General features: G+C 37.1%; 2 protein-coding genes and 1 pseudogene across 5 annotated transcripts in view; all 3 read right to left on the bottom strand.

The window, feature by feature from the left end:
• Positions 1-1957: 1957 nt before the first annotated feature.
• On the bottom strand, positions 1958-11004 carry LOC108390299 (olfactory receptor 5G25-like). The gene is given in 4 exon segments (XM_073215826.1): positions 1958-10262; positions 10265-10655; positions 10657-10909; positions 10911-11004. Coding segments are annotated over 4 exon segments (939 nt in total). The 5' UTR covers positions 10985-11004; the 3' UTR covers positions 1958-10041.
• Positions 11005-11090: 86 nt separating this feature from the next.
• Positions 11091-24091, bottom strand: LOC118968067 (olfactory receptor 5G3-like; annotated as a pseudogene).
• A 197-nt stretch (positions 24092-24288) lies between these two features.
• The window catches only part of LOC108390292 (olfactory receptor 5G3-like), a 36248-nt gene continuing 33910 nt past the window's right edge, over positions 24289-26626 (bottom strand). For 2 of the 4 annotated variants that reach the window (XM_073215829.1, XM_073215830.1), the window contains exon 3: positions 24289-25776. In XM_073215829.1, coding sequence (XP_073071930.1) covers positions 24824-25762 — 939 coding nt within the window. In that variant the 5' untranslated portion in view covers positions 25763-25776 and the 3' untranslated portion in view covers positions 24289-24823. The remainder of the gene's footprint in view (positions 25777-26626) is intronic. The other 2 variants (XM_017649096.3, XM_073215828.1) reach the window with 1 other exon arrangement.

Here is a 26626-nt window from a genome sequence, read left to right as displayed (position 1 = left end):
AAAAGTATAACATATGTAAGAAAGAAACTACAGTTCAACTTCAGAACATTGGCATAAAAAAAGCCTACATAAAAAGCTAGCAAATCAAATATAGTAAAATTCTAAAGAGCAAGATGGCTTAAATGTTTTAAAGAGAAAATGAGGATTTAAGAATTTGGTCAGCATTAGGAGACCTATAAAATTGCCATATTTACAGATTAACAAGAAAAGTATTATTAATTCTATAGCACTATAGAGTTTTTAAACGAATTTGGTAAAATGCAGCCCTCAAAAAAAACTTTGCAAACTAGAAACAGAAAGGAAATATTTAACTTAGTAAAAAGAACTTCCTGAAGCATTCAGAAAATATGTGTGCAGAATATAAAACACTAGAGACATTCAGCTTATAACCAGAAACTATATAAAGATGCCCATAATTTAAACTATTCAACATTATACTGGACAACATAGCCAAAGTACTAAAACATTTTTTTTAATGAGATGTAAGATTTATAGAAAACAGTAAAGAAAATACTGTCACTGCTTGTGGGCGAAATAGTCATACACACAGAAAATGGAAAAGAGTCAACTGATAAGGTAATTTTTTAGAAAAGATGAAAATGTCCAACAAAGGAATTAGTATAGGTCAGTGTAAAAATTCAATAATAATCACTTATAAGTTATAATGGAAAAACATATTCATCAACTAAAATTAATAAAAATAACCATAAATAAAACTAACGAGGAATCTTCAAGATTTGTACAAAGGAAAATCTAAATTATGGAAATTTCCTGAAGCAAGGAATGAAATGCCTAAACCAGTGACTCAATCAAAAGACACAATTATAAGGAATCGTTCCCTCCTGAGAAAGTATAGATCAGCTCGGATGTGGAGAAGAACCTGCCTCGTCATTCTTCTAGTTGGAATAGCAGATAGAGTCAAGTCAGTTGTGAACAGGAAACAGTATTTCTCCCACAGATATGCTGCATTTCTAAAGTGTTGCAACAACCCTTTTCTCTGAGTGACAACTGCCTTATTACTCAATGAGAATCTTTACTTTCTAAAATTATAGGTAATAGAAAAATTATATACAGTCTCATTCCCAACACAAGTACAGAGCTTTGCATGAAGGATTTCCCGACATGACATTCTTCATCCACCCTAACTTTGTAGTTTTCAAGGAAACAGGGCCCTGCATCTGCTTTGTGGTTTAGAACTGTTATGATGTTGGCCCCTTTATAGCGCTGCTTTGCTTTGAGCTTATCAAGATTTTCTTGAATTAGATTTCACCTAAACTCCACCCTTCTCAAAATACTATAATAATTCAATGTTTCCTTTGTTTAATGAGACACCCCTGGTTCCTAGGGTGTGTGTGGTCTCTCTCATTGCATGCAACGAGGTCGATAAAGCTGATAGGGTCAGACTACAGACTGACTTTCTGATTGTCTAAGGCTGATTGGACTAGGACATCCACCTAATTATTTGGTAAATTTAATGCAATCCCAACCAAAATCTAAATATAATCTGGTGAAACAATCTGATTATAAAATACATGGAAGAGAAAAGTTTCAAACTAACCAAGACAATTTCACACAGAAAAGAAAAACAGGGATGTTATTCCAGACATCAAAATACAAATAAAGCTATCATAATTATAACATAATTACTAGAATAGACAATGAAATGATTTTCTAAGGACAGAAAAACTAGAACAAACATAAGCACACTCAGTCATCTGTCAATTCAGTATGAATAAATGTTTTATTTCAAATTAGGAAAGTAAAGATGACTTACTCATAAAAAGTGTTATAATATTGGATGACCATTTGAAAAAATAAATAATATTAAATTTCTACCCAATACCACTTAAACTAAAAGCATTTTAACTATAAATATATGACAAGAAAATACTGAAGGATAATGTTATGATTTGTTGTAGAGATGGTCTTCTCAAACAGAACATAAAAATCACCCAAACAAAAGTTGAAAAAGTTTTCATCATAATTTTAAGGGATTGGATGCCAACGTACACTCTAAGTAAAATTAGAACACACAGATTGAGAAAAATAGTGAAACATATATTCCAGAGGAATAAAATCAGAACACACAAAGAACTGTCACAAATCATCGATTAAAATAGCAAATAATGGGCAAGAGATACATAATAATATGCCATAAGAAAAGGCACTCAGGGTCCCAGTAGCATGAAAAAAGGCTTCCTCTCCCAAATAACCATGGAAACAAAACAGAAAAAATATACTATTTTCACCCACCAAAGGGACAAAATCTGCAGAAATGTGAAAATATAAAACACTGACAAGGCCATAAGAGAAAATGCAGTCACAGTGGCAGTAGTCATTGGCAGTATCTCTGGATGGCAATTTTCCACTATCTCTTAATTTTTTTTTAAACTTTAGAAATGTCATTACTTAACATCTACCCTGAGGAAACACAGAATGGGAAAACAATGATGTCCACTTCACCATCGTTCAAAATGATGAAAAAGTGGAACCCTCCTTAACATTTTCCAGAAAAGTAACAGTAAAAGAAGCCCTGGTATAGTCATTCTAAGTAGTAAGAACATGGTTATTTTTCCAAGATACACAGAGAAGCAAGTCACAGAGTGATATGAACAGTATGACATTAGGAACATATTTGAATCTCAATATTTGCTTTAATTCTAACTATTAAAGCATGTGTGTGGGTGTAAACAAAATAGAAGAGTCTGGAAGGATGTACACCAAAGGGGAAATCAGTACCTCTGCAAACAGGGGCAGCGAACGGCTGTGTCAGTGGGTAATCAAAGGGGGCTCGGATATACCTGTGATTTTAAGATTTTGTTATGAGGAGAAAATATGCTTGCATTACCTTTGTAATTTAAAATAACCTAAAATAACTTCCCCCCAAAAATAAAAAAGTCACCTAAAGCAATTTCTTAAAGTATTTCGGCATTTTTAAAAAGAGAAGAAAACAGCTACAATCATTCTGGGCCAGAACCAAGAGGCAAGAAGTGTGTGCAGCTTAGGAGCTACTAAGTGAGAAAATGAGAGAAAATGGCAAGCTATGCATTCCAGATTTTCAAGATTCTAAGAAGCTGAAAGAACTCAGGCCCCAGCCTTGCCCTTTATAAATAAGAAAACTGTGCCTCTAAGATATCTGGCCCAAGACCACCCAGATGGTGGCAAATCTGTAATCATTTCCACCATGCAGAGCTAATGGGCATGATTGGCATCATGATACAATGTATGTGAGGCTACAGTGAATATGGAAAAAGGAAGAAGCATTTGTAGAGTGTTTAAGACATAGATTCTGCCCCAAGTGCTTTGCAAGGGTCAGCCCATTTGATTTCCACCCAGGCCTGGGTAGGAAACATATTTTTTCATTTTACAGAGCAGGCAATCAAGACTGTAGGGGTGGATGGTAATACCTGAAGCCCCAGGGCTAGTATTTCATAAGAGTTATCTGAGATTAAAACACTGCCCTGTCTGAATACAGTCTCCATCTTTTCAGTCTCCCATGAGGAAACCTGAGATCTCTCAGTGTCTCAACTCAATTCTGCACGTTCTTTGTGAGAAACAGAATCAGCCAATGGCCAAATGCAAACACAGCAAAGGGTTGTTGATTCCAAAGGATGCAGTGAGTTCCCAGAGAAATCTTGTATAGGTCCACATTTGCTCAAGTACAAGGTCTCACACATCTGCAGACTGGGCTTTCATTTATAGCCCCTCACTCACCTTCAGACCCCATGCGTTGAGTGCAATGCTCATAACTAAGGCAGCATTCCATACAGACGGCGCCACACCTGCAGTGGGTGGCCCAGCCTCTTCCTGTTCAGGGCACAGTCACTGGACTTGAAGAGGGATTTCACCGGACTATTATGTCTTTGGGCATCTGACAGGACTCCACATTACTTCATAGGACATCTGTTGCAACATTCCTACCAGTTATTGTCTGACGATATATTTCTCCATGTACCAAATAAACACATTTTAATGTACTTTTCATTTTCCCATAAATCCATTTACCTCCTTGTAGAGTAAAAAGAGTCAGAAATGGATTTTAAAATGATCTAAACTTACATTCCAGTGAATTCCTTTCTTCTTTGGAGAATTAAAATTAAAATGAAGTTTAAATTGTACTCTTTTTTTATCTCCCTATCCAACCTGTGCCTCTGCACAGAGAAGAGGTAAGACTTTCTAAGAGTCATTTGGTTTTATTCTTAGTTTTCTCTCCAAGAAACTAGAAGGAGTCCTCTCCAAAAAAAATTGCCTTTCACTTGGGTTAAAGCTTCTGGATGTAGTTACATCATTTTTGTTCAAACAGAATTTATGTCCCCAAAGCATACAATACCTTACAAATTTTATGGGTAAAAGGGAATAAAATTAAAGTATGCTTGCTGACTTGAAACTCTTTTAAAAAATCCACTGGAATCAGCTTATTTGTTTTCTGTTCCTGACTTGGTAAACTCTTTCTTTCTTATCTTCTACTTAAACAAGAAAATATTTACAGTAAATTTTAATGCATGTAACAACTGTTAAGTTTTCTCCTGTAAGAAGTACCACAAATTTATGAACTGTTCAGTCAAGGCACATTACAGTATCTTTCTTTTAAGTTACAATAGTCATTCATATATCCAAATGTCAGTTATATTCATCACAAACACATTTTCCCTCACTGTCACTTGCATGTTTATGTTCTTAAGCATAAACCCAAGTTCTTGATTTTAATGTGGTTCAGGAATCAGTTCTTTCATGTTTATATTTTTGAAGCCTATTTTTTAAAAACTTCCCACCACATGTCATAAAGATATTCTCCAATACTATCTTCTAGATGTCCTAATTCCTTGCCTTTCACAGCTTGGTCTCCAAATCACCTGAAATCAATCCTAGTGTGCATTGAGAGATGGGGATGAAATTCCACTTTTCTTCCATGAAGACATCCAATGGATCCAACACCATTTTTTTAATCCTTTCTTTCCCCACTACCCTGCAGAACTACTTGGTCAAATGAAGTATCCGTGCATTGCATCTGTATATTCTTTCACAATAAGCTGGCAGCATGCGTTCATACATAGAGCCGGTGTCTCTACTCTCATTGGGCTATTTGTCTATTTTGTTAATCTTGTCTTAATTAGTATAGATTTGTAAATCCATATCCCAGGAAGGGAAGATATCCCACCTGTACTGTTTTTCTCAAGATTAACTTGGATATTTTTAGCCCTTTGAATTTCTATAGAAATTTCATAATCATGACGATATTATAGAAAGATTTCAGTCTGGATTCACTTCAACATCGCCTCTTCAATCCGAGCAAGACACACATTAGCACCTTCCTTTCCCACTAGAGAAGCACCATAAGATTCAAGCAGACTTGAGGATTTGCCAACGCCACACAGAACCAACAGTGCGCCCCTCCTTCCTTACAGCCCTGCTGACTTTCCCTTTACATTTGAAATACTGGAGGTAAAAAATTCCATCTCTTCTGCAATGCATGGCTCAATTATAACCTCACCCAGGAAATCTTCCCTGATCCTATATAGACAAAAATCATTACTCCCTTTGAATTTCAACAATGCCTTTTGCCTCTCTTCTGTCAATTAGAAATACCACCATACAATATCATTCCTTCTTTATGCATTGTTTCCTTTGCTAAAAAAAAAAACATTCTAATAGGGCAAGGATTATATCTTCATGGAGTGAATTGAGATTATCAAAGGCCCTACTAAGCATATGCCTCTATTTTCTGAGATGTTGAGGAAATGAGGATGCTAATTATACAGGAATAACCTTGTTTACTTCAAATGTTATTGGTATTTCCAAAAGAAAATACACTAAAGTGAAAAGAAACTGCTTATCAGAGTCAATTTGCAAATACTGTCTTTCCAAAGAACACTGCGAGATAACGCATGGTTACCTCGGATAGCTGTCCATCAAATTCTTTTTAATTAATAGTTTTACAAATCTTATCAGAACTATCTAAATCATTTTGTCTTCACTTTTGTCTGGAAGAAGAAACTAATGTGAATCCAGAGAAATTCTGGGGAAAAAGAAAAGAATTAAGTCCTGTCACTACTGAATGGCCTTACACTGACTACATGAAAAGATCGGCCTTCGGAGGAGTCAGTGTGGTCAAACACCGCCTCTCCCATTTAATAGACCTCTGGTCTGAGCATGCGGCTCAAGTTCTCTGCACTTCACTGTCCCAGATGTTCTGCAAGGTGTGGCTTAACTACCCAGCTGTAAAGTGGATCTGATAACTCATACCACAGATTGAAGCCCAAATATTCAATGAGATGTTTACAACATAGTACAGTGTCTATCATACAGTAGATCCTCAGAAAACATACAATAGCATTATTATTAAAGAATAAATATCTCTATACTAAGTGCTTTAAAAATTACATTAGTATAGAAATGAACAAAAACATCAAAATTGCAGACCCAGGAGAGAAACACACACAAACACACATTCTGTATTATCAAGGACTTGCTTAAACACCAATTCTTCCCCTTCCTTGGTTACTTGTCTGTATATAGATGTTTATTATGTATACATCAGTGAGGTTAGCAGAATTTCTTAAGTGATCCTGTAAAGGTCTCTGATCTTTGCCCTAATCCCTGGAACCTATGAATTTGATGAGCCGTCAGTCACTCATATGATTATGTTATATGGCACAGTTCATCTTAAAAGAGGGAGATTACCCTGGATAACCTGAGTGGGTCCAAAACTTTCTCCAGCTGAGAGCAGAAGAGTCACAGGTGTTAGAAATGTGGGAAGAACTAGATGTATCACTGCTGGTCCGAAGATGGAGGGGCCTCAAGAGAAGGAATACAGGCAGGCAGCCTTCAGGAGCTAGCAGCCAGCGAGGAACAGGCACACAGCCAAACCACAAGGAAATGAATTTTGTCAAGCACACAGAGCTAGGAAATGGAGTCTTCCACAGAGATCCTAGAAAGGAACAGAGACCAGCTAACATGTTGACTTCAGCCTTGTGAGACCCTGAGCGGAGCATCAGGCCATGAGGGGTCCAGACTGCTGACCCATGGAAACTGGAAGGTAGCAAATTTACATAGTTTTAAATTACTAGGGTTGCGGTCATTTGTTAATGCAGCAACAGAAAATTACAAGAGTACATTCATCTTTAAAATGGAAATAGTAATGGTTTACTTCTGTGCTTAATAAATAGTACAGAAATCAGAGGTAATTCTGGAAGTTCATTCTTGGTACACTGTAGGTGTTCAGTCAATGATAATTATTCCCAGGATTATTCAACAAGTGAAATTGTGCTGATTATCAAAACAGAATCATTTAGGAATTACTGAGACCTTCAGCTAACATTCAAATAGAAATAAAATCCCAGTTTAATCTATTCCCTTCTACTGAGTATACTAAATAGTCATTCTAAGCTTAGATTTTGCTGAAGAAGTTGTTTAAGAAAAAACAATGAGTATTGAATACTTTTATTGACAAAAAAAAATATGGACAGTGTATCAGAGTTCCCCAGCTGCAAACAACTGAAATGGGAAGTTCATTGGAAATATATTAGGTCACTCCAAGCATCCATGGAAAGGTGAAAGAGCAGACAAGAACCAGGTAGTAAGAACCAGGACAGCCCTGGCCATCCCAGTGGCAGAGACTATCTACTCTGAAGACCTTGGCTGAAAAGTATGTATTCCAATCATTTTTCTGTCATTGTGTCAGTCTGTTTACAACTCAAGTCCAAGGAAAAATAGTTCAAGCATAGGTCATACATCTATAACTTGCTTTGGGAAAGTAGGAACTTCAGTTTAAGTCCTTCCAAGATGGAATTCTGTAGATAAGAGATATAACTTTAAAATAAAGTCAGGATACTATTGTAAACACACTTAGAATAAGTAAATGTCTACAAAAAAGAAACAACTACATATCACAGGGGAAAAAATGCAAAATATGATCACTTTACCAAAAAATATATTATTAGAACTGCCATATAGTGATAAATGGAAAAAAATCATTAAATAATTCATTCTTAAAAAGTTACCATTGTTTATTATCTATTGCATGCCAAACTCCATCTAAGTCATATATGTATTTATGTGTGTTTGTATATTCATTCTATTTTGATTCATTTTTCCATTTTGCAGATAAGCCTTTCATCCAAGAAAACACAGCCAGAGTTTAAAACTGAACTTACATCTTTCCAACTATAAAATACATCAAATAAAGAATATCCTGTTGACTAAATGTTGATCGTTCAATCAACAAATACACGTTGAGGGCCAGACTGTGGAGTCAAGCAAAAATAGTGAACATACAACAACCTTCTCTCATGAATCATCTTCTATGGGAGAGACACATGATAAGCAAACAAGTAAATAAATAATACTGGATGTTTTTTAACTACTTCAAAACATAATAAAGAAAAAGGAATAAATGGTTGAGATATAGTAGGAGCAGAAAGTTATTTTGTAAAGAGGTCCAGATGGTCTTTGATGAGATGACATTTGAGCAGACTTAGAAGAGGTAAGGAGTGCACTGTAACACTGCTCCAGGTGAAGAGACAGGAATAGTAGAAGACAGACAACACCCTAGGCTGACCAGAGAAATCCCAAAGAGGACACCTCTGAGTGGTACACACACCCTCGTAGGACAGTGGGCCCCAAGCAGTGATTTTTTTAAAAAGGTAACAGATAGCACTGTTAAAGACAACCAAGCCAATATGCCCAGCTTTTTGTTTTGTTTCTACGGTGCATGGGGCTTGGAGGTACAAGGAAATAGACCATAATTAACCTAGCATAACATACCTAGGAATATCTTAATTTATGCAGGAGAGTCATGTAGTAACAAGGTAACAAGTATTTTAATCCTTCCAAGTCAGTGGAGCAAAATCAAGTGCCTTCTAAAGAAAGGCTTCCAGAAAAGACAAAGCATGGCTCCCAGTGAGTCTTACAACTGTACAAAAAACATGGTTTATCCCTTCATTTATTGGATTTATTGCTATGTTCCAGAAAACAAAACATAGAAGTATAGTTGAAAGAATACTGTACCTAGAGAAAATATAAGGGTAAGACCCAATTATCATGGACAATCCACTGATTCCTCATGGGTGCCAGGCTCATTATTCTGTAAAAATAGTTATTGTCCTGCCTGTGACACAAAAATTAATACATAACAATAGTAGTAGCTAACAATTAAAGAACACAAATGAATTCTGCACTACACATGGGATTCTAGTGGCAAAAATCCCAACAAGATAATATTATGACCCGAGAGTACAGAGGATATAAATGGTGTTTGTGAAATGTCTAAACATGAAGACAGTATTAGAGAGTGCTAGAGTTACGTAATTCCTGAAAAATTCACCTTTTTCCAGTTTCATTAATATGTAACTGATATATATATTGTTTCAGTACAAGGTGTACCACATAATGATTACAGAATAAAGATTTGATATATCTATATGTTGCAAAATGATCACCACAATGTTTAGTTAGCAACAATCACCTTAGGTGGTTGCAAATTTCTATTCTGAAGAGAACTTCTCTAAGCAACATACAAATATAAAATGTGGTATGTTAACTATAGTCACTATATTCATAGACTATAGTCACCATTCCCAGAACTTATTTATCTTATAACTGAAAGTTACCATCTTCTGACTATAATAGCCTTAAAATTTTATGTTTAAGGAGGCAAAGCCAAGCTAGTAGACAACTGAGGGATCTCACTGTAAGCAAAACAGAACTATTGTTAAATCACTGGTTATGACTATAACATTATTTCAGAATTTAACACAGATTTTCTCATATCCCCGTGACAAACCTTGGAAATATATTTTAAATCTCTGGGTTTCAAAAATCCACTTATCTCAGTTTATAGTTCTAAATCTCATTGCTGCTGAATGAAATATGAGCACATAGAAATAAGAAAATTATAACTGAAAGACATTGCATGACTTTTCAGTGATACAAAATAATGACAATCTAGGCTCAACATAAAAGCAGGACACAAAACACCTCACCCATGTTCCTGCATCTTGCATATGCATTCCCTCTCAACCTGCAGTACAAATGGTGTTCTAGCTATCTACCCACAAGAAACTTCTTCCTTTCAAACGTCCTTCTGAATGAATCCTTGACTTCCTTGTTTCTCAGGCTGTAGATAAGGGGATTTAACATGTGAATCATGGCTGTGTAAAATACAGAAACTACTTTATTGATGTCCAGGGAGAAACTAGAACTCGGACGTACATAGATAAAGAAGAGTGTCCCATAAAGGATGGAGACGGCCGTCAGGTGTGAGAGCAGGTGGAGAAGGCCTTGCGCCTCCCCTCGGCTGAGCGTATCCTCAGGATGGCAGTGAGGATGTAAACGTAGGAAACTGAGATGATCATACCACTGAGCACTCCTAGAGCTCTAGCCAAGGTAAACAGTACAAGTTTATTGACCTGGGTGTCTGCACATGCCAGGGAGAGAACAGGAAGAAGGTCACAGAAAAAGTGATTGATGATTTGGGGGCCACAGTAAGACAGGTGAAAGGCAAGTGTTGTATGGGTCATGGCACTTATGAGACCCATGCCATAGGGCCCGACCACCAGCTGCACACAGACCCGCTGGGACATAAAGAGCATGTACAACAATGGCTTACAGATGGCTGTGTACCTATCATATGCCATGGAAGCCAGGAGGAAACACTCAAGTCACTGCACACTGACCAAGAAACCATAACTGGGCAGAACAACCAAAGAAAGAGATTACTTTCTTCTCCATAAAGATGTCCATCAACATCTTGGGACCAATGACGGAAGACAAGCAGACATCCACAAAAGACAAGTGACTGAGGAAAAAATACATGGGGGTGTAGAGTCGGGAATCCAGCCAAAGGAGGGTGATGATCCCCAGGTTTCCCAGAACAGTGATGAGATAAACCACGAGAAATATCCCAAAGAGCCACCTGCTGCGGAAAGCGATCAGTTAAGCCCATGAGGAAAAATTCAGTCACCAAAGTTTGATTTCCATAATCCATTCTCTGATTTAATCTGTAATGAGAAAGATCTTAAGTTGAAATCGGTTCATAATTGAGCTTCTTCATTTTAATAATGAATTATCTTCCACTTTTAGCTTCATGGAATAGACTTGCAGAAAGCAAGGTGGGAAGGACAGTGGTGGCGTGACCATGAAGGGGTATCACAATCTCACAAGGAAGAGTTTGTAGAGATAAAATAGTTCTGGGTCTTGATTGTGGTGCTGGGAACAAATCTACACATGTGAAGAAATGATCTGGAACCGTACGCACATCATCTCCATGTCAATGCCCTATTTTTCCTGTTGTTGTAGTTGGTAAGATGTACCCATGGGGAAAACTGAGTGAAGGGTACATGGGACCTCTCTGGGCCACCTTGAGGCTTCCTATCAATCTTTATGTAGTCAAAAATAAAAGGTTTTTTTTTTTTTTTAGAAAAAATAATGAATGGGAAATGAGAGAAAAAGGAAGTGAACATAGCACAAACAAAAGGAAAATGGAAAAAGAGAGGCATACATTTTGGACATTAAAATGCTAACAATTCCAAAGCATAATCACACAAAAAATATTAATGGGGTGTGCAGCAGGAGAAATATTGACAGAAGTCTTACAACATCTTCCCCAGTAAGAAAACTTGTAAAGGGTTTACTCAACAGAAGTAAGGAAATTAAGGAGTAAGGAAATAATTAAGGAAATTAATGAGATGAAAAGTCACTGGCCTTTTGTGGTCTCAAAGGCCATGGAGCTTGGAAAGAAATGGCCTGAAGAGGTGGAATTTAAGATTTGTCAGAAAAATGTACCTTAGTAGTAAAATGTTTCAAGAATTTAGTATTTTCTAAACTAGAAGATCATATCAGGTCATTTGAACTTGTATTTATTACTACTCAAGGAAGATGGAAACAAAGTATTTTAGTTTTTACAATAAATTTAGATTATGAAAAATATGTATGAGAATGAAACTAGAATATACCCATCTGTGATCTCAACCAAACTATTGTTTGAAAACAATAATTTCTGACTGCCCAAATGTATATTACTTTATTTTTCCCAGACTTACCCCAATACAAAGATTCTAATACAGAAAAATCAAAATCCTAGGTATGCATGTGGCTTTCAGCATGTGCAACACAGAATTCAAATCAGCTGATTCAGAGGTTCATTGCCTACTTACAATACCCAAACTAGGAAAAGTAAAGAAATTAAGACCCAGAAAAGCCAATACCTCTTAATTCTGACATTCTATGAGCCCTTTAAGCTTGCAGCACTTGCCCCTATCTCTTGCACCAAATGCAAAATTCAACCAAAATGCACATTCAAGTCAGATCACTTAAACAAAAAGATGGAGACTGAATATCCTATTTGTATCAAATTATTCTTCACCAAAAGCTTAGAGATGATATTTTCCCAGGCTCCTAAAATAATGTTCTATATATATCCTCCTGACTGCAATTTAGGAAATCGCATGACTCACCTGTCTGAAGAAACATGCCCTAGACTCAGCCTACTTACGACAAAGGGAATCACAAAATTAACATTCTGGATATGAAGAGGAATTATCCTACAAGACTAGGCTTGTCACTCTTCTCAGCTTCTCCAGGTGTCTAGGAAGATTAACAATATCACAATACCATCTTGAAACCTGGGCCTTCCAGTTGCACTTTAAAAAAGAGTAATTGACTCAATTCTGCACAACACACAGCAGAGGTTGTGTAAATTGGAGCCAACTCCCTCCAGGAACCAAATGCTCAGGAGATTAGCCCGATAGAGAAGATATTAATGTTATTTTAGGAGAAAATAATTTAAGGGCTCTGAGTCAAGTAATTGCACAAAATAAAACTGCCTCTCCCTTTGGTACCATACACACACACACACACACACACACACACACACACACACACACACACACTTTGAAATTCCAGTTTTGAGTTTTCAACTGTGGCATGAGGAGCTCCAATCTTTGGCACTGTGCAGATTCAAGAATCTAAAATACAGCCCTATTTCAGGAAGCTTGCAATCAGAAGGTGAGTCTGGGTACACAGCAGCACGAGGGACCCCATGATTGGCCCATGAGTTCCTAGGAGAGTGGGATCACTCTCACCAGAGGGTTTGGAAATGGTCTCTTGGTTGTGATGAATCCCAAAGGAGGCTAATATACAACTAAGTAAAAATGAGGTGCTCTGGGGGTGTCTAGGAGGCAATGAAGAGCCACAATTTGGACAGCATCTTTGAAAGACATAAGTAGTCCACACAGACTGGCAATATGAAAATCTCAAGTATAAGGGTGGAAAAACAGATTTGGGTTCAAACTTCACAACTATTTTAACATTAAGCAAGAGAGTTTGAATTATTTCTGTAAGCGATGAGTTGCTGTTTGAGGTATTTCAGAAAAGAGATGACATCAATTTATTCACATAGAAGGTGTCACAGAACCATTCAATTGTCCCTGGAGATGTTTACTACATGCTGGGCATTCTTCAAAGTGCTTTGAAAGTACAAGCTAATTCAAACCTCAGAAGATCCCAAAGAAGTGAATTCATGGAAAGATCTAGATTCTCCTATCCCTTATCACCTAACTCCGTCAACTTTCCATTCCCAGGACAGGCGAAGCAGGATTCTACCCCGGAATCTTCCTCTTCCTTCCTTCTGTTGAAAGTATGTTTCTCTCCAAATACCTGCATGATTTTCTTTTTAACTTCATTCAGATTTCCGCTCATCATAGAGGCCATTTCTACTCATCCTTTGTGACAGAAAGAAAGAAAGAAGTACAGCTAACCACACTCCAACACTCATTCATTTTCCTCAGGTTTTGGAATATGTGAATGGAATAGTAGCTATAAGGGTAGTGGGATTGGACGGCTATCACTCAGCCATTAATGATCCACAGTAGAGGGACAGTGAGTAGCAATTGGAAGCCAGTTGTGAAAGCCAAGAGCCGTCTTTGATTAGGCAGATTGAAATCCTGATCTTCACTGTATGCAGGGTAGAAAGACACCAAGGACCAGGATCAGGATTTAATAATGTTACTGTCTGAACTTGAAAGACAATTCAGTGTCCAAACGAAGCATGTTTGTTATATCAAGTTCTGATATTGGGACCCTAACTCTTGGGATGGGGATGTCTGGGTGGGTGCGTCTGAAGATGTTGACTCAGAACAACCTAAGCATACAGACATAGCCTTCCCATCTCCATTAAAAACTATTTCTCCAAGCTGTAAGAAAACATAGAGGTCTCTGTCTCTTGAGCAATTCCCCTGTCATCAGAGAGCTCCTCCACCTTCCCATATAATCCTGCAATTGGGGTTAAGTCATAGAAAATCCAAATACGAGGCTCCTGGATTTGATAAGGGAGGCAGGGGGCTATTCCCCCTGCCCCTACTCCCTGAAAAAATGCAATAGCTAATTAGTATGTACTAGGAGAAGACAGAGCAGTATTGTAGGACTGCATTCTGACAGTGCTTGGTCAAGGGGACCGGAATATAAAACTGATAAAAGAAGATTTTTGACTTGTGAACACTCTCCTGAGATAGAGGCTTTAACACCCAAAGAGATGATGTTAATTCTCTACCTGAATGGATGCATGAGAAAAGTGATGACTTATAGTTGGCCAAATAACTGTAACAGGCAGTTTAGAAATAGATTAATAGTTTCAGGGACATAGGGAATCTAGAATTCACAACTAGAGCACTTATCTGATGACTATGTTGCAAGGGAATGCCCAGAGGACATATCATCCATTAAGACCATAAGGATACGCTGGTCAAAATGGCACCAATGACACTTACATGTTTACAGACTCCTCTCTGTATCAGGTCTGGCAGCAGGAGACAGTGTTACAGAAAAGCGAGCTAGCTGATAGCCACAGGAGCAACTGGCTCCCCAAAAAATAGAGGCCAGTAGACAGGATGGAACCCCCAGAAGGCCAGAATAGAGAGCTAGTGAAATAACATGTCTTTCATATTTCCATCTTCCAGTTTACTTGAAGTATGATAACATTCTTTACTATCTTTCTGCCACCACAGTTAATAATAAGGAATTCACTGTCACATTGCTAATTACCGAAATTATTAAAAACCCCAGGTAACAACAGAGTAAGCAGTTAGTAGCAACAATAGCTAGAGTGGTCGAAATAAAAAAACCTAGACTGTAAACTAAAAGCAATCACAGACAGACAGGATGAGAATGAGTCATTCTAGGGAATGGTCAGTCCCATAGGGAGCAATGTGGGTGTTAAATCAGGTTAAGTTGAAAGACATCAAAAGTACCGAAGTCCCATTGTGAGATGCAAGGTCTGAGGGTCTAATGTATAACACAGTGACTTTAGCTGATAATAACTGAACTTTGTTAAGACAATAAAACTTAAATGTTCATACTAAAAAAAAGAAACACACAAGTATATGAGCTGAAAGATGCAAATTAACTCAACAGGGGGAAACCTGTCACACTGTACACATGTATCAAATCATCACATGGGCAGTTTGAATTTTACAGTTATATGTGTCAAGTATACCCCACTAAAGTTGGAGAAAACTGAAAAAAATTTTAAAGACATCAGTGAGCAGAGAGATTGATCCCAAGAGAAGTAGGAGATATATACTTAAACCACGTCTGCTTCTAGGTTGTGAGGCAAGATTATAAATATGACAAAGTAATTACATGTCTGATATTTGTTTTATTCACTAACTCATTTAACACTTTTTATCCTGAGAACTTACTATGTCAGGTGCCCTTATATGTATTATGTATAATTTGTGAACAAACCATTTATGATGTTTATTTCCTTACAGTTTTCCATCTAGGGCTTCAACTTTTTGTTTATAAAGGGTTAAAATTTCATTCTGTTTTTTGTGTTCAATCATTTTTAACAAAGACCTATGTTGTTATAAAGCATTGAGTTTAAAAACCCTCCAGGGAAGGCACTGAATTCAAGGGTCCTGAAGAAAGAAAAATACCTAGAAGGAAAACTCGAAAGCTAGGGGTATAATTGCTAGGAAACTCTTTTTTTTTAATTTTCTTTTTCACCACTATATGAAAAGATGGCATTCATAGAAGTTTAGACGTATTGTGTAAAATCATAGAACTTTAGAGAAGAAAGTAATTTAGATGGAAGTGAGTTTATTATCCTCATTTTTCAAAATAAGACATAAAGAACCAAGAATGGTATAGGATTCATCTGCTTTTAATCCTCCTGATAATTGGAGGAGTCAAGGTTTAAAGTGACAACTCCTTAGGCCAAGTCCAGTTCTCTTCTTAATACACACTTAATACACACTTTAGCTGCACCACCTGTACAATGGCAAAAGCCGCCTCCAAACTACCTTCTTAGCAGAAAATTCTTCCTAAAAGCATCTTTTACATCTGCATTCCTCAGGCTGTAAATAAGAGGGTTCAGCATAGGAATCAGTGTGGTATAGAATGCAGAAACTGCTTTATTAATGTCCTGAGATGAACTTGAATTGGGCTGTATGTAAATAAAGAAAAGGGTACCGTACAAGATGGCCACAGCAGACAAGTGTGAAGAGCAAGTAGAGAAAGCTTTTCTCCTCCCCTTGGTGGAGTGGATATTCAGTATGGTTTTGAGGATGTGAGTATAGGAGATCAGGATGACCAGTGCACTGAGTACTCCTATTAGTCCAGCCATGATGAAAAGAACCAACTTATTGTTGTAAGTATCAGCACACGCCAGGGAAAGAAGAGGGAGAATGTCACAGAAAAAGTGGTCGACCACATTCGGACCACAGAAGGGTAAGCGAAAAGTGAAGGTCTCGTGGGTAATGGCACTTAGAATGCCCACGGCATACGGGCCCACCACCAGCTGCACACAGACCCGCCGGGACGTGATGGCTGTGTACAACAGAGGGTTACAGATGGCTAGGTACCGATCATACGCCATGGATGTCAAGAGGAAGCACCCCGTCACTACAAACTGACCGAAAAACCACATCTGTACAGCACAACCCACGAAGGAGATGACTTTTCTTTCCAGAAAGGTGTCATACAGCATCTTTGGAGCGACAGAAGACAAAAGCAGACATCCACAAGGGACAAGTGGCTGAGAAAAAAGTACATGGGGGTCTGGAGTCGGGAGTCCATCCATATCAGAGCGATCATCCCCAAGTTCCCCCACAATGTGACAAGGTAAACACAGAGAAACACCCAGAAGAGAAAAATCTTCTGTAGAAGGTGATCTGTTAAGCCCACAAAAAGAAATTCGGTCACCACTGTTTGATTCTTATCATCCATTGTTGGGTGATCATCTGTAATGAGAGAAAGGAAAATCTTTTTTTTATCAATCAATAATTAACAAAACTATATAGCCTTTGAATCCATCAGCTGTAATTAAACTATCTATTCTTCAGATAATGTAAATATTTGCTTTTATAGCTCAGGGTAGTTTGCTTTTTATACCAAACAGTTCAAACATAGCAATCACCATTGAGTTTACTACTCAGCTTTATTGAACCATAATATGCTATAAATAAATGTTTTCAAATCATGAGACATACTGCAAACATTCATGGAATTAATCATACTTCTGGGTTCTAGATATAACTGTTCTGCCAGTGGTCTGTGTCACGTGGGTAATTTATACTTCATGCCTGTGGTTTTTACTTACTTAACTTGTAAGAACAGCCTAAGCATTTATCTCTTTAATTTCACATTTTTAGACAGTAACATCTAGTTTCCATTTCCTTTCAGCTGGATGGAAGAATAATGATTAGCTCTGGCTCCACATCACAGGAAAACTTTAAGAATAAATAAAATGCTCAAATCCTTAGTGTATTCAACTGGGTCTGGTAACTCACACTACTGAGACGGAAAAACCTTTCTACTCCACACCTATTACTAGATACTTCTGCATCCTAACAATATGCTAATAAAAACTCTAAAACTGCTGTTTTTCAACATACAAAGAGGGAAATTTTCTTTACAGGGGAAAAGAGAAAGTATCAAAAATCTGGAATTCATAGACTTGTTCACTTATCACCTTAGTCAACACCTGGGCTGCCCACAGGACCCCAGGCAGGGCCCTAAATGCTGTAGCTTTATCTGTGCAAAAGACAAAGTATTTGTGAGATAAATGAACCTCACTTTCCAGTCAAATACAAAACTCTCCACAAATGCATAAATGAATATCCACATGTATATTCCTTTTCTAAGGCTGCCACAACAAATGACCATGAGCTCGGTGGCTTAAAGCAACAGAAATTTATTCTCTCATAGTTCTGGAGACCAGGAGTCTGAAATCAAGGTGTTTGCAGGGCCATACTTCTTCCAAAGGCTCGAAGGGAGAATCATTCCTTGTCTCTTCCAGGTTCCGGAGCCTTCTGGTGCCCTCTGGCTTGTGACAAATTAATGCCATTTCTGAGCCCATCTCCCCACAGTCTCTACCTCTGTGCGTCTCTGTATCCTCTCCTCTTTTCATAAGGACGCTATTCATTAGATTTAGAACTCACCCTAATTCAATATGACCTCAACTTAATTCCATCTACCAAGAGCCTACTTCCAAACAAGGTCACATTCTGAAGTTTTGGATGGACATGAATATTTGGGGGACACTCTTCAACCCACCACAGTGTGTAAACATATATCATCTCAGGGAACAAGAGTGTTATGAAGAAAAGAAGGCATCTCAGCTCAAATGCTACTATTTGAGAAGGGAATCAGCACAAAGCTCAAATGAAGTGAACCTAGAATTAAACACCAGCTCTGCTCCTTTCTGTGTATATGGCTTTGTATTTTTAATGCATGTTAAAAGGAAATGAAGAATTCTTAGCTTACAGAACTATTTGAAAGAGTTCATTCAATAAAATATGCAAAACACTTGCTAGATAGTAAGTGCTCACTAAAAATTAATTCCCTGCTCCTTTTCTTCTCTTCCTCTGCTATGTTTTCCCAGAAACCCAGGTCACCATTTGTTTCTCTCTCATTGTAATTCCATAGCACCATAACATCCCTTTAATAAAGTACTTATCAAATATACTGCGTTTATTCCCAAGATAGAACTATATGAGCAAAGCAAATCTGCCTTACTAATATTGTATCCCCGGTGTTTCTCAGAGTGCATGGAGGGGAGAAGTTGATACTCAAATAAATGAATAAAAGGGAAAGAAAAATTGTCACTGTAATTTCAACCATATTTTCTCCAACCCTACATCATTTCTGGACAGTATCATTGTATAATTATGAAGATGGCACATAGGTCAGTCTGATTCTCAACAAAGATACATGGAGAGGACAAGCATATTAACAAACATTTTAAAAATACAGCCAGCAGCACAATCTCAGGTAATGCTGAGATCTTACTTGGAAATGTGGGCTTCGACTGGAGAGAAGATCAGAGAATATGCAATCTTCACATACTGAAAGAGCTATTTTGGCAAAAGGCTTTTATGAACAATGGCAGTTTTACTTTTTTCTCTGAGAAGCCCCAGGAAACAGATGTTATCTGAGGGGATTTCAGGTGTAAGATCAAAAATTTAAGCTCAAGAAGGTAATTTTCAAGGAATAGGAAATTCCAAGAATGAGCTTTTGGAGGCACAAAGATCCACATCATTTTAGGGGACACACTCAGGCAGTGACAGGACAGCAATGTGTCAAGAATATTGCAGAGAAAAAGAAATGAATGAGCTGAGAAATCCATCTGTAGGCATTTGTACACCTGAGTTTCTGTCATTAAGTATGTTATTCCCCTACAGGATAATGGGATTGTCTTTATACTTTCTCATATTCCATATGAACACTATTTAAGATGTGTAAGAAATAGACTATTAATGTTGATAAGTTCCTGATCCATAAAATAGACTATTAATGTTGATAAGGAACTTAAAATGGGAATAGGAAAGGAGGAACAGACTATTTCAAATAACCCACAGAAAGTCAAGGTGTAGGACACTGTGGGTCAGGCATCTGAACACTGCAGCCTCACCATTCAATGTGTGGCCCATGAATGAACAGCACCAGCAGCGCCGAGGAGCTTATCAGAAACGTGGAATCTGAAGCCCCACTCCAATTCAACTGAATCAACTTCTGCATTTTAACAGGATCCTCAGATAACACATGCACACATAAAGTCTTCCAAGCACGGACACAGAGTCAACTTACATTTCTCTACATGCGAACGTCCCAGTGAATCACCTGCATAAACAAGGACAATGTAAAATGTCATTGTCCTATGATATCTAATAATATTTAATATAAAATGCAATTGCCATTGTGATAGAACTATAGTTGGCAAGAGTGATTGCATATTTTATCTCTCCACTAAATTGTTTTGGAAGATGCCTAGGGATTATGTTTGCTCTAGTCAATGGGTGAATGTCATTTAATGATATTTCATCTACCAACCTAAGCTTCCAGCAGGACTATAATCCACTGTAGGTAATATTTTTATTTGCTCATGAGTGGGCACAAATAACTGCAGGAAAAAGAATGAAATAGAATTCACATACACTTAGTTTTGAAAAAGTGTATGTCAAAAACCACCAGCAGTGGATTGCTAATCATGTTACATCACCAGATCCTCACTAAAATGGAGAGATCAAATGAACATTTGGTAACGCAAAAAGAGCTGCTATCCAGGTTTAAGAATGATATAAATTTTGTGTTGAATGGGAAACATGCACATGGATATTTGAGCCAAGCTATTCTATTTGGAGAGTTAAAAAATAATAATCTTGGCCATGTAATCATAATATCATTTTATTAACCTGGCTTATCCAAAGTCTCAGCAACCTTACCTCTTTGGTAAAATCCTTTATTCACCTCTGTTAAATATTTCCAAACTTTATCAAAATGTGTGGACTCCTGGCCTCTGACAAGAAGAATTAAGTGCCACAATGTGGTATTCTTGAAGTATTATCATGAATTCTTATATTCTGTTGAAAAAGATGGGTTATCTTGGTCCTGATCAACCTGGGATTTCAACACACATAAAATGATTCCTTGCCCTGTTCTGGCTCTTATATGGCAAGTATGCAGTGCCTATTTTTCTTGAAAGAGTTGAGTCAGTTGACACCTGATCCCTAAAGAACCCTGAGCCTCAAGAGTTTATATCCACAGAGAAGAAACTAAACTAGATGTTACAGACTTTGAGCCAATATTATCTCACAATGGGATTTTTTTCCTCTGGGGAAGTCTTCTGAAGAAAAATATGCTCTCATCTTGGGACCATCTTTGAAAAATGGAGCAGAGCTGTATTGAACAAGAAGCACTGGATGCTATGAGACAGAAGTTCACAATTGAAAACTGCCCCTGAAAGTTGGTACAGGTTATTTTGGGAGACTAGACACAAGTGTATAAAAATCAAACAAACATGTAGCAAAAAACTACACAACTTAAAATACCTTGTTTTAGGTTTATTTAGAATAACTGGGATAAGTTCTCAATTAAGGAAAGGACTCCCAAAGACCATTTACAGGTACACTTTTATACAAGTAATGTACCTCTAGGGGTCAAAAACTCCGCACAAACATTTCCAGTTGTCAGTGAAATATGCCATATTTTTAACTTTTAAATCATTCACATTAGGTTATACCCGAGAATAAAGCTTTACAAACTAAATCCCATGTAAGTTCTAATCTATACATAATTAGAAATCAAAGGGCCTGGAAAATTCCATAGCAACCACTATTCTAAGTTTCATATGATAGTTTTTATGAGATTTCAAGAGTAAGAGTTCATTTCAGTTTGAAATGATTAGTTTTAGGTCATAGACTGTTTAATAAATGCATGAAGCACCTATGCATTTGTTGCTTGAACTTTCAAAAATGTCCTCTCTAATGTATGTTACAGACTGAATTGTGTCCTCCCACAGTTTATCTGTGGAAGCCCTAACCCCCAATATGACTGTATTTGAAGATAGGGTCTTTAATGAAATAAGTAAGGTTAAATGAGGTCTTAAGGATGGGACTCTACTCTACTGGGACTAGTGTCCTTATGAGAAAATGAAGAGACACTGGAGAAGGCATACACAGGAAAAGGGCATATGAGACCCCAACAAGAATGTGGGAATCTGCAGCCAAAAAGGAGAATTAATTTATTTCATTTGTGCCACCCAGCCTGTAGTGTTTTGTTATGGCAGCACTAGCAATTGGATAAAAAAAACTTTCTGGAAAGAAATGAATGTTAAAGAAGGATAACATTAAAGTTATCAAAGAAAAAGAAAGTGAGCGTTACAAAGAAATACAAGCTCTAGTTATTTGAAAACCAGATTTTTACACAATTCACCACACTTTTGCATCTTCAGATTTCCCTTTTTTCTCAGAGCAGTCCAATCAGATATAATTATTTTGTAATATCTAATATGCTTAAACTCCTGTCTGCTCATCAGGCATGCTCTAGGAACTGGCTCATCCACAGTCTATAATATTGTAGTGCTGTGTCCACTTCCTCTCCTGACTTTCACTCTTGAACCCACTCTAAGTAGGTTTTTATCCCCATCACTTCTGCTCTTCTCAGGGTCTCCAATGATGCTCACATTGCCAAATGCAATGATAAGTTACCACTAATCATCCAATATAATGCAGTACTTCACATTGTTAATTACTTCCTCTTTCTTGAAACAATTCCTCTAGGTGGCTTTTTAACACAAAAGTCTCCTGATCACTCCCCACTTCAGATGCCAGTCGCAAGTTCAGGTTGTCACCTGAGCTTCTGATCAACCCAGTCATAGATTGGAGGTTCCAAAGACCTCTTCCTCAGGTTTGATTAATGTGCTAGAATGGCTCACAGAACTCAGAGAAACATTTTACTCATTCGAGTACCAGTTTGTTATAAAAGGTTATAACTCAGATGGAAGATATTAGTAGTGATCTTGTTTTTATAATTTAAAAGTATTTTATGTGTACTACATGACAAAGAAGTAAATCTTAGAGTTAATTAGGTACCAAGATTTTCATTATAAGAGAAAAATGTTAAAATATAAATAAAAGAAGTTAAAATTAATTGTGATGTTAAGTTTGAACTGCAAATAAAAATTAGAACTTACATCTTTCTAAAAAATGTAATTCCTAGCTCTCTCCACCAAGAAGGCACAGAAGTGATGGCATGCCAATTAGAAGCAAGACACTTCAGTAGCATTCAGCACCCCTAACATACAAATCTTGATTTCTAAATGCAATTTTCCTCTAAAAATACTGAGCACTCCTTAGCAAAAAAGCTGAATCAGAATCTAGTATATGAAAAGCACAAGGTGAGACTTTTTCCAGAAAGAGGTCAAAAATTAATGGGATTCTGTCAGAAAGACACAGCACAACTTCAAAACACTGAACACAATGTTCATCTGTTTGATAGCATAAGAAAGTTAATATGAATGGAAAGAATTACAAGGATAATGCAAGAAAGAAGGGATCTCAGAGTGATATATGCCCAGCTCCTACAGCTATTCTTCCTAAGAGGTGTCAGTTAATTCTAGAAAAAGCATCCAAAGCTAAGAATCTCTGTGACACAGGAGTAAGGTGGACAAACCAGATTAGCCTTCATAAAACCCATAGCCAGTTTTCTCTCATCTCAGTCCCTGATTGACATTGTCCAAGATTGCTGATAACATTGTCCGGGATTACTAGTTGTCCTATTCACCTGGCAGAAGCAAACATAAACCCTCTCTAGAGTAAGTTACTATATTAAGCCTCAACTTATCACTTTTATTTTTCAATGCCAGCTATAAAATGCAAAATAACTGGGCATATAACCACATGATTTGAAACCAAGGAACAAAATATGATCATTTAAATATGCACATATCAATATATTTTACACATTAGATAGGTCTGACCCCACCTTTTTTTTTTTTTTACAAAGTTTGATTAGTTCTACAGGTTAAACTTTGACTTGATTTTTTCCATCTATCAATGATTGTATCAGTTTTCTTCAAACCGAAGTATGAATATCTAAATCTTTCTCTACTTTGCTGTACAACATTTCAAAGAGCTATATTTCCCCTAATGATACAAATTCAGGTCGTTTCCTTTTATTCCCCCTATAAATGATGCTACAACATTAGTGTCTAGTATCTATATTTCTATAGAATAGATTTCCAAATGTAAGATATGTCAAAGATTGTGTGCATTATAATTGAAATCATCAAAATTATTTTCTGAAAATGTAGCTACTGTAGCTAAATGTAAAACCAATGCCCATATCCAAATGGTAACCTGACCAGCATTGCACATAATCATTTCAATGTTGGCCAAATAGATGGAAGGAAAACGGAATTACATTATCATTGTGATAATATTTCATTTATTTGAGCAACTGTGAAGTTGAATTTATAGATATGTTTATAAATTTATATTTTCAGCCATTTGCATTTCTAATTGTGTCAACTATCCATCCATTTGTTGGTCCACTTCTCTACTGTATTTCATATATATATATGTATGTACACATATATGTTCTAACACTACTATTGGGACATTAACTCATTGTGAGTCACTTGTTTTGCAATTGTTTTCTCACTTTCATTGTTCAAATTTTAAAAAGGTCTGTGAAGCCTTTATTAATAGACTCTACTTATATATTGATTTCCTTATAACATTTGACTTTCTGGTCAGGAATGAAATGCCTTCCCACAAATAAGAATATATAAATGTTCTCCTAGATTTTCTTCTGGCATATATTACATTTATACCTTTAATATACCTTCAAATTATTTTGTATTCCCCATGATTTTACGAAGGAGAAGACTGAAGTTAAAAGAATATAAACAGTATTTACAATATATAAGTGACCAGGTAACTAACAGATCCAGGAATTAAGGAGAGCTTCTAATTCTCAGTGCCGCGGTCTGTGAACCACACGTTGTTGAATCACGTCTGTGGTGCAACACAATTAGAATGCTATTTTATCAACTTTCAACTTTTTTCCTTTCAAAATTTCTCCTGAATGCATTTTGTACCTCCTTGTTCCTTAGGCTGTAGATGAGGGGGTTCAACATGGGGATCACCACAGTATAAAATAAGGAAATCACTTTATTGATATCCAGGGAGGAAGTTGAGCCAGGCCGAATGTAGATAAAGAAAAGAGACCCAGCTAGGAGAGAGACGGCTGCCAGGTGAGAAGAACAAGTGGAGAAAGCCTTCTGCCTCCCATCAGCCGTCTGGATCTTCAAGATGGCCACCAGGATGCAAACATAGGAGACCATGATGATCAGGCTGCTGAACACTCCTATGGCTCCAGCCAAGATGAAAAGCACCAACTTATTGACCCAGGTGTCTGCACACGCTAGGGAAAGCAGTGGTGAAATATCACAGAAGAAGTGGTTGATGATATTTGGACCACAGAAGGGTAAGCAAAAAGTGAGAACTGTATGCGTCATGGTGCTCAGAAGAGCCATGGCATAAGGCCCCGCCACCAGCTGCATGCAGACCCTCTGGGACATGATGAGTGTGTACAATAGGGGCTTACAGATGGCCGTATACCGATCATAGGCCATGGAAGCCAGGAGGAAGCATTCAGTTGCCACAAAGAGGCCAAAGACCCACATCTGTGCAGCACAACCCATGAAAGAGATGCCTTTTTTCTCTGCAAAAATATCGCATAGCATCTTGGGGGCAATAGAAGAAGAGGAAGAAATATCTACAAAGGACAAGTGGCTAAGAAAAAAGTACATAGGAGTATGGAGTCGGGGATCCATCCATATGAGGGTGATCATCCCCAGGTTACCTCCGAGGGTGACAAGATAGACGAAGAGAAGTGTGACAAAGAGGACAATCTGCTGAAGGGGATGCCCTGTGAGGCCCAAGAAGAGAAATTCAGTCACTGTTGTCTGATTCTTATCTCCCATTGGTCAGTTGTAATCTGTTATAAGAAAAAGAATTTTATTATTAAAAAAACTATGTTCAACAGTTATAAATAATATTTTAAGCCAATGACAGATTATCTTAAAAAAGTCTATAATTAAGGACAATTATTGAAACTATAAGACAATATTCCTAGATGCTTGGTCTAGGCAGCTGTGCAAAGATACTGTGTAAACTTGGGCAGTTTACACTTGATCTGGTCCTCTCTCCTATAAAAAGAGTCCAACTGTATTATCTAGAATTCCCTCAATGTATAAAAACTGTATTTGAAATAAGAATGCTCTCTATGTTTCAGCTTACTGTATGATGGAAAAATAAAACCCATTTGAGAATATCCTTAATGGGAATACTGTAAAAACCAGTGAGATACTCAGATTCTAACATCAGACATCTGGGAAAGGCTAAACAGGGAAGTTCCTGTTTTAACTGAATGATCACTACCATTCTAATATTATTAAGACACTATTCATATATGTGTTTGTCACTCTATTCCCTACCCCCACTTATAAAAGGGTCTGGAAAGGATAATGTACACAGTTGGCACTGAGGTTACTCATACAGGAGTAGGATGCTATGGAAGGAAGGGAAAGGAGCTGCCTTTGAGTTCAAGTGACATAGCAAACGTTGGACAGCAGCTTGTCATGAAAGTTGTATGGAAAATTAAGCATCTATTCCACCTAAATGACACAGAATTTTTAAATGTGATTTCCCATATTTTATATAAACTTCTTTTAAGGCATTTATCTGAAATCTTTTAGAAAATATCAGTAGTAGTAATAATATATGTAAAATATCAAATTCATAATTCTTTATGCAGGGAACACACCCAAGAAAATATTGCTTTCTGA

This window comes from Manis javanica, chromosome 11, assembly GCF_040802235.1.
Source record: "Manis javanica isolate MJ-LG chromosome 11, MJ_LKY, whole genome shotgun sequence".
Taxonomy (NCBI): Eukaryota; Metazoa; Chordata; class Mammalia; order Pholidota; family Manidae; genus Manis; species Manis javanica.
This window is presented reverse-complemented; position numbering and strand designations above follow the sequence as displayed.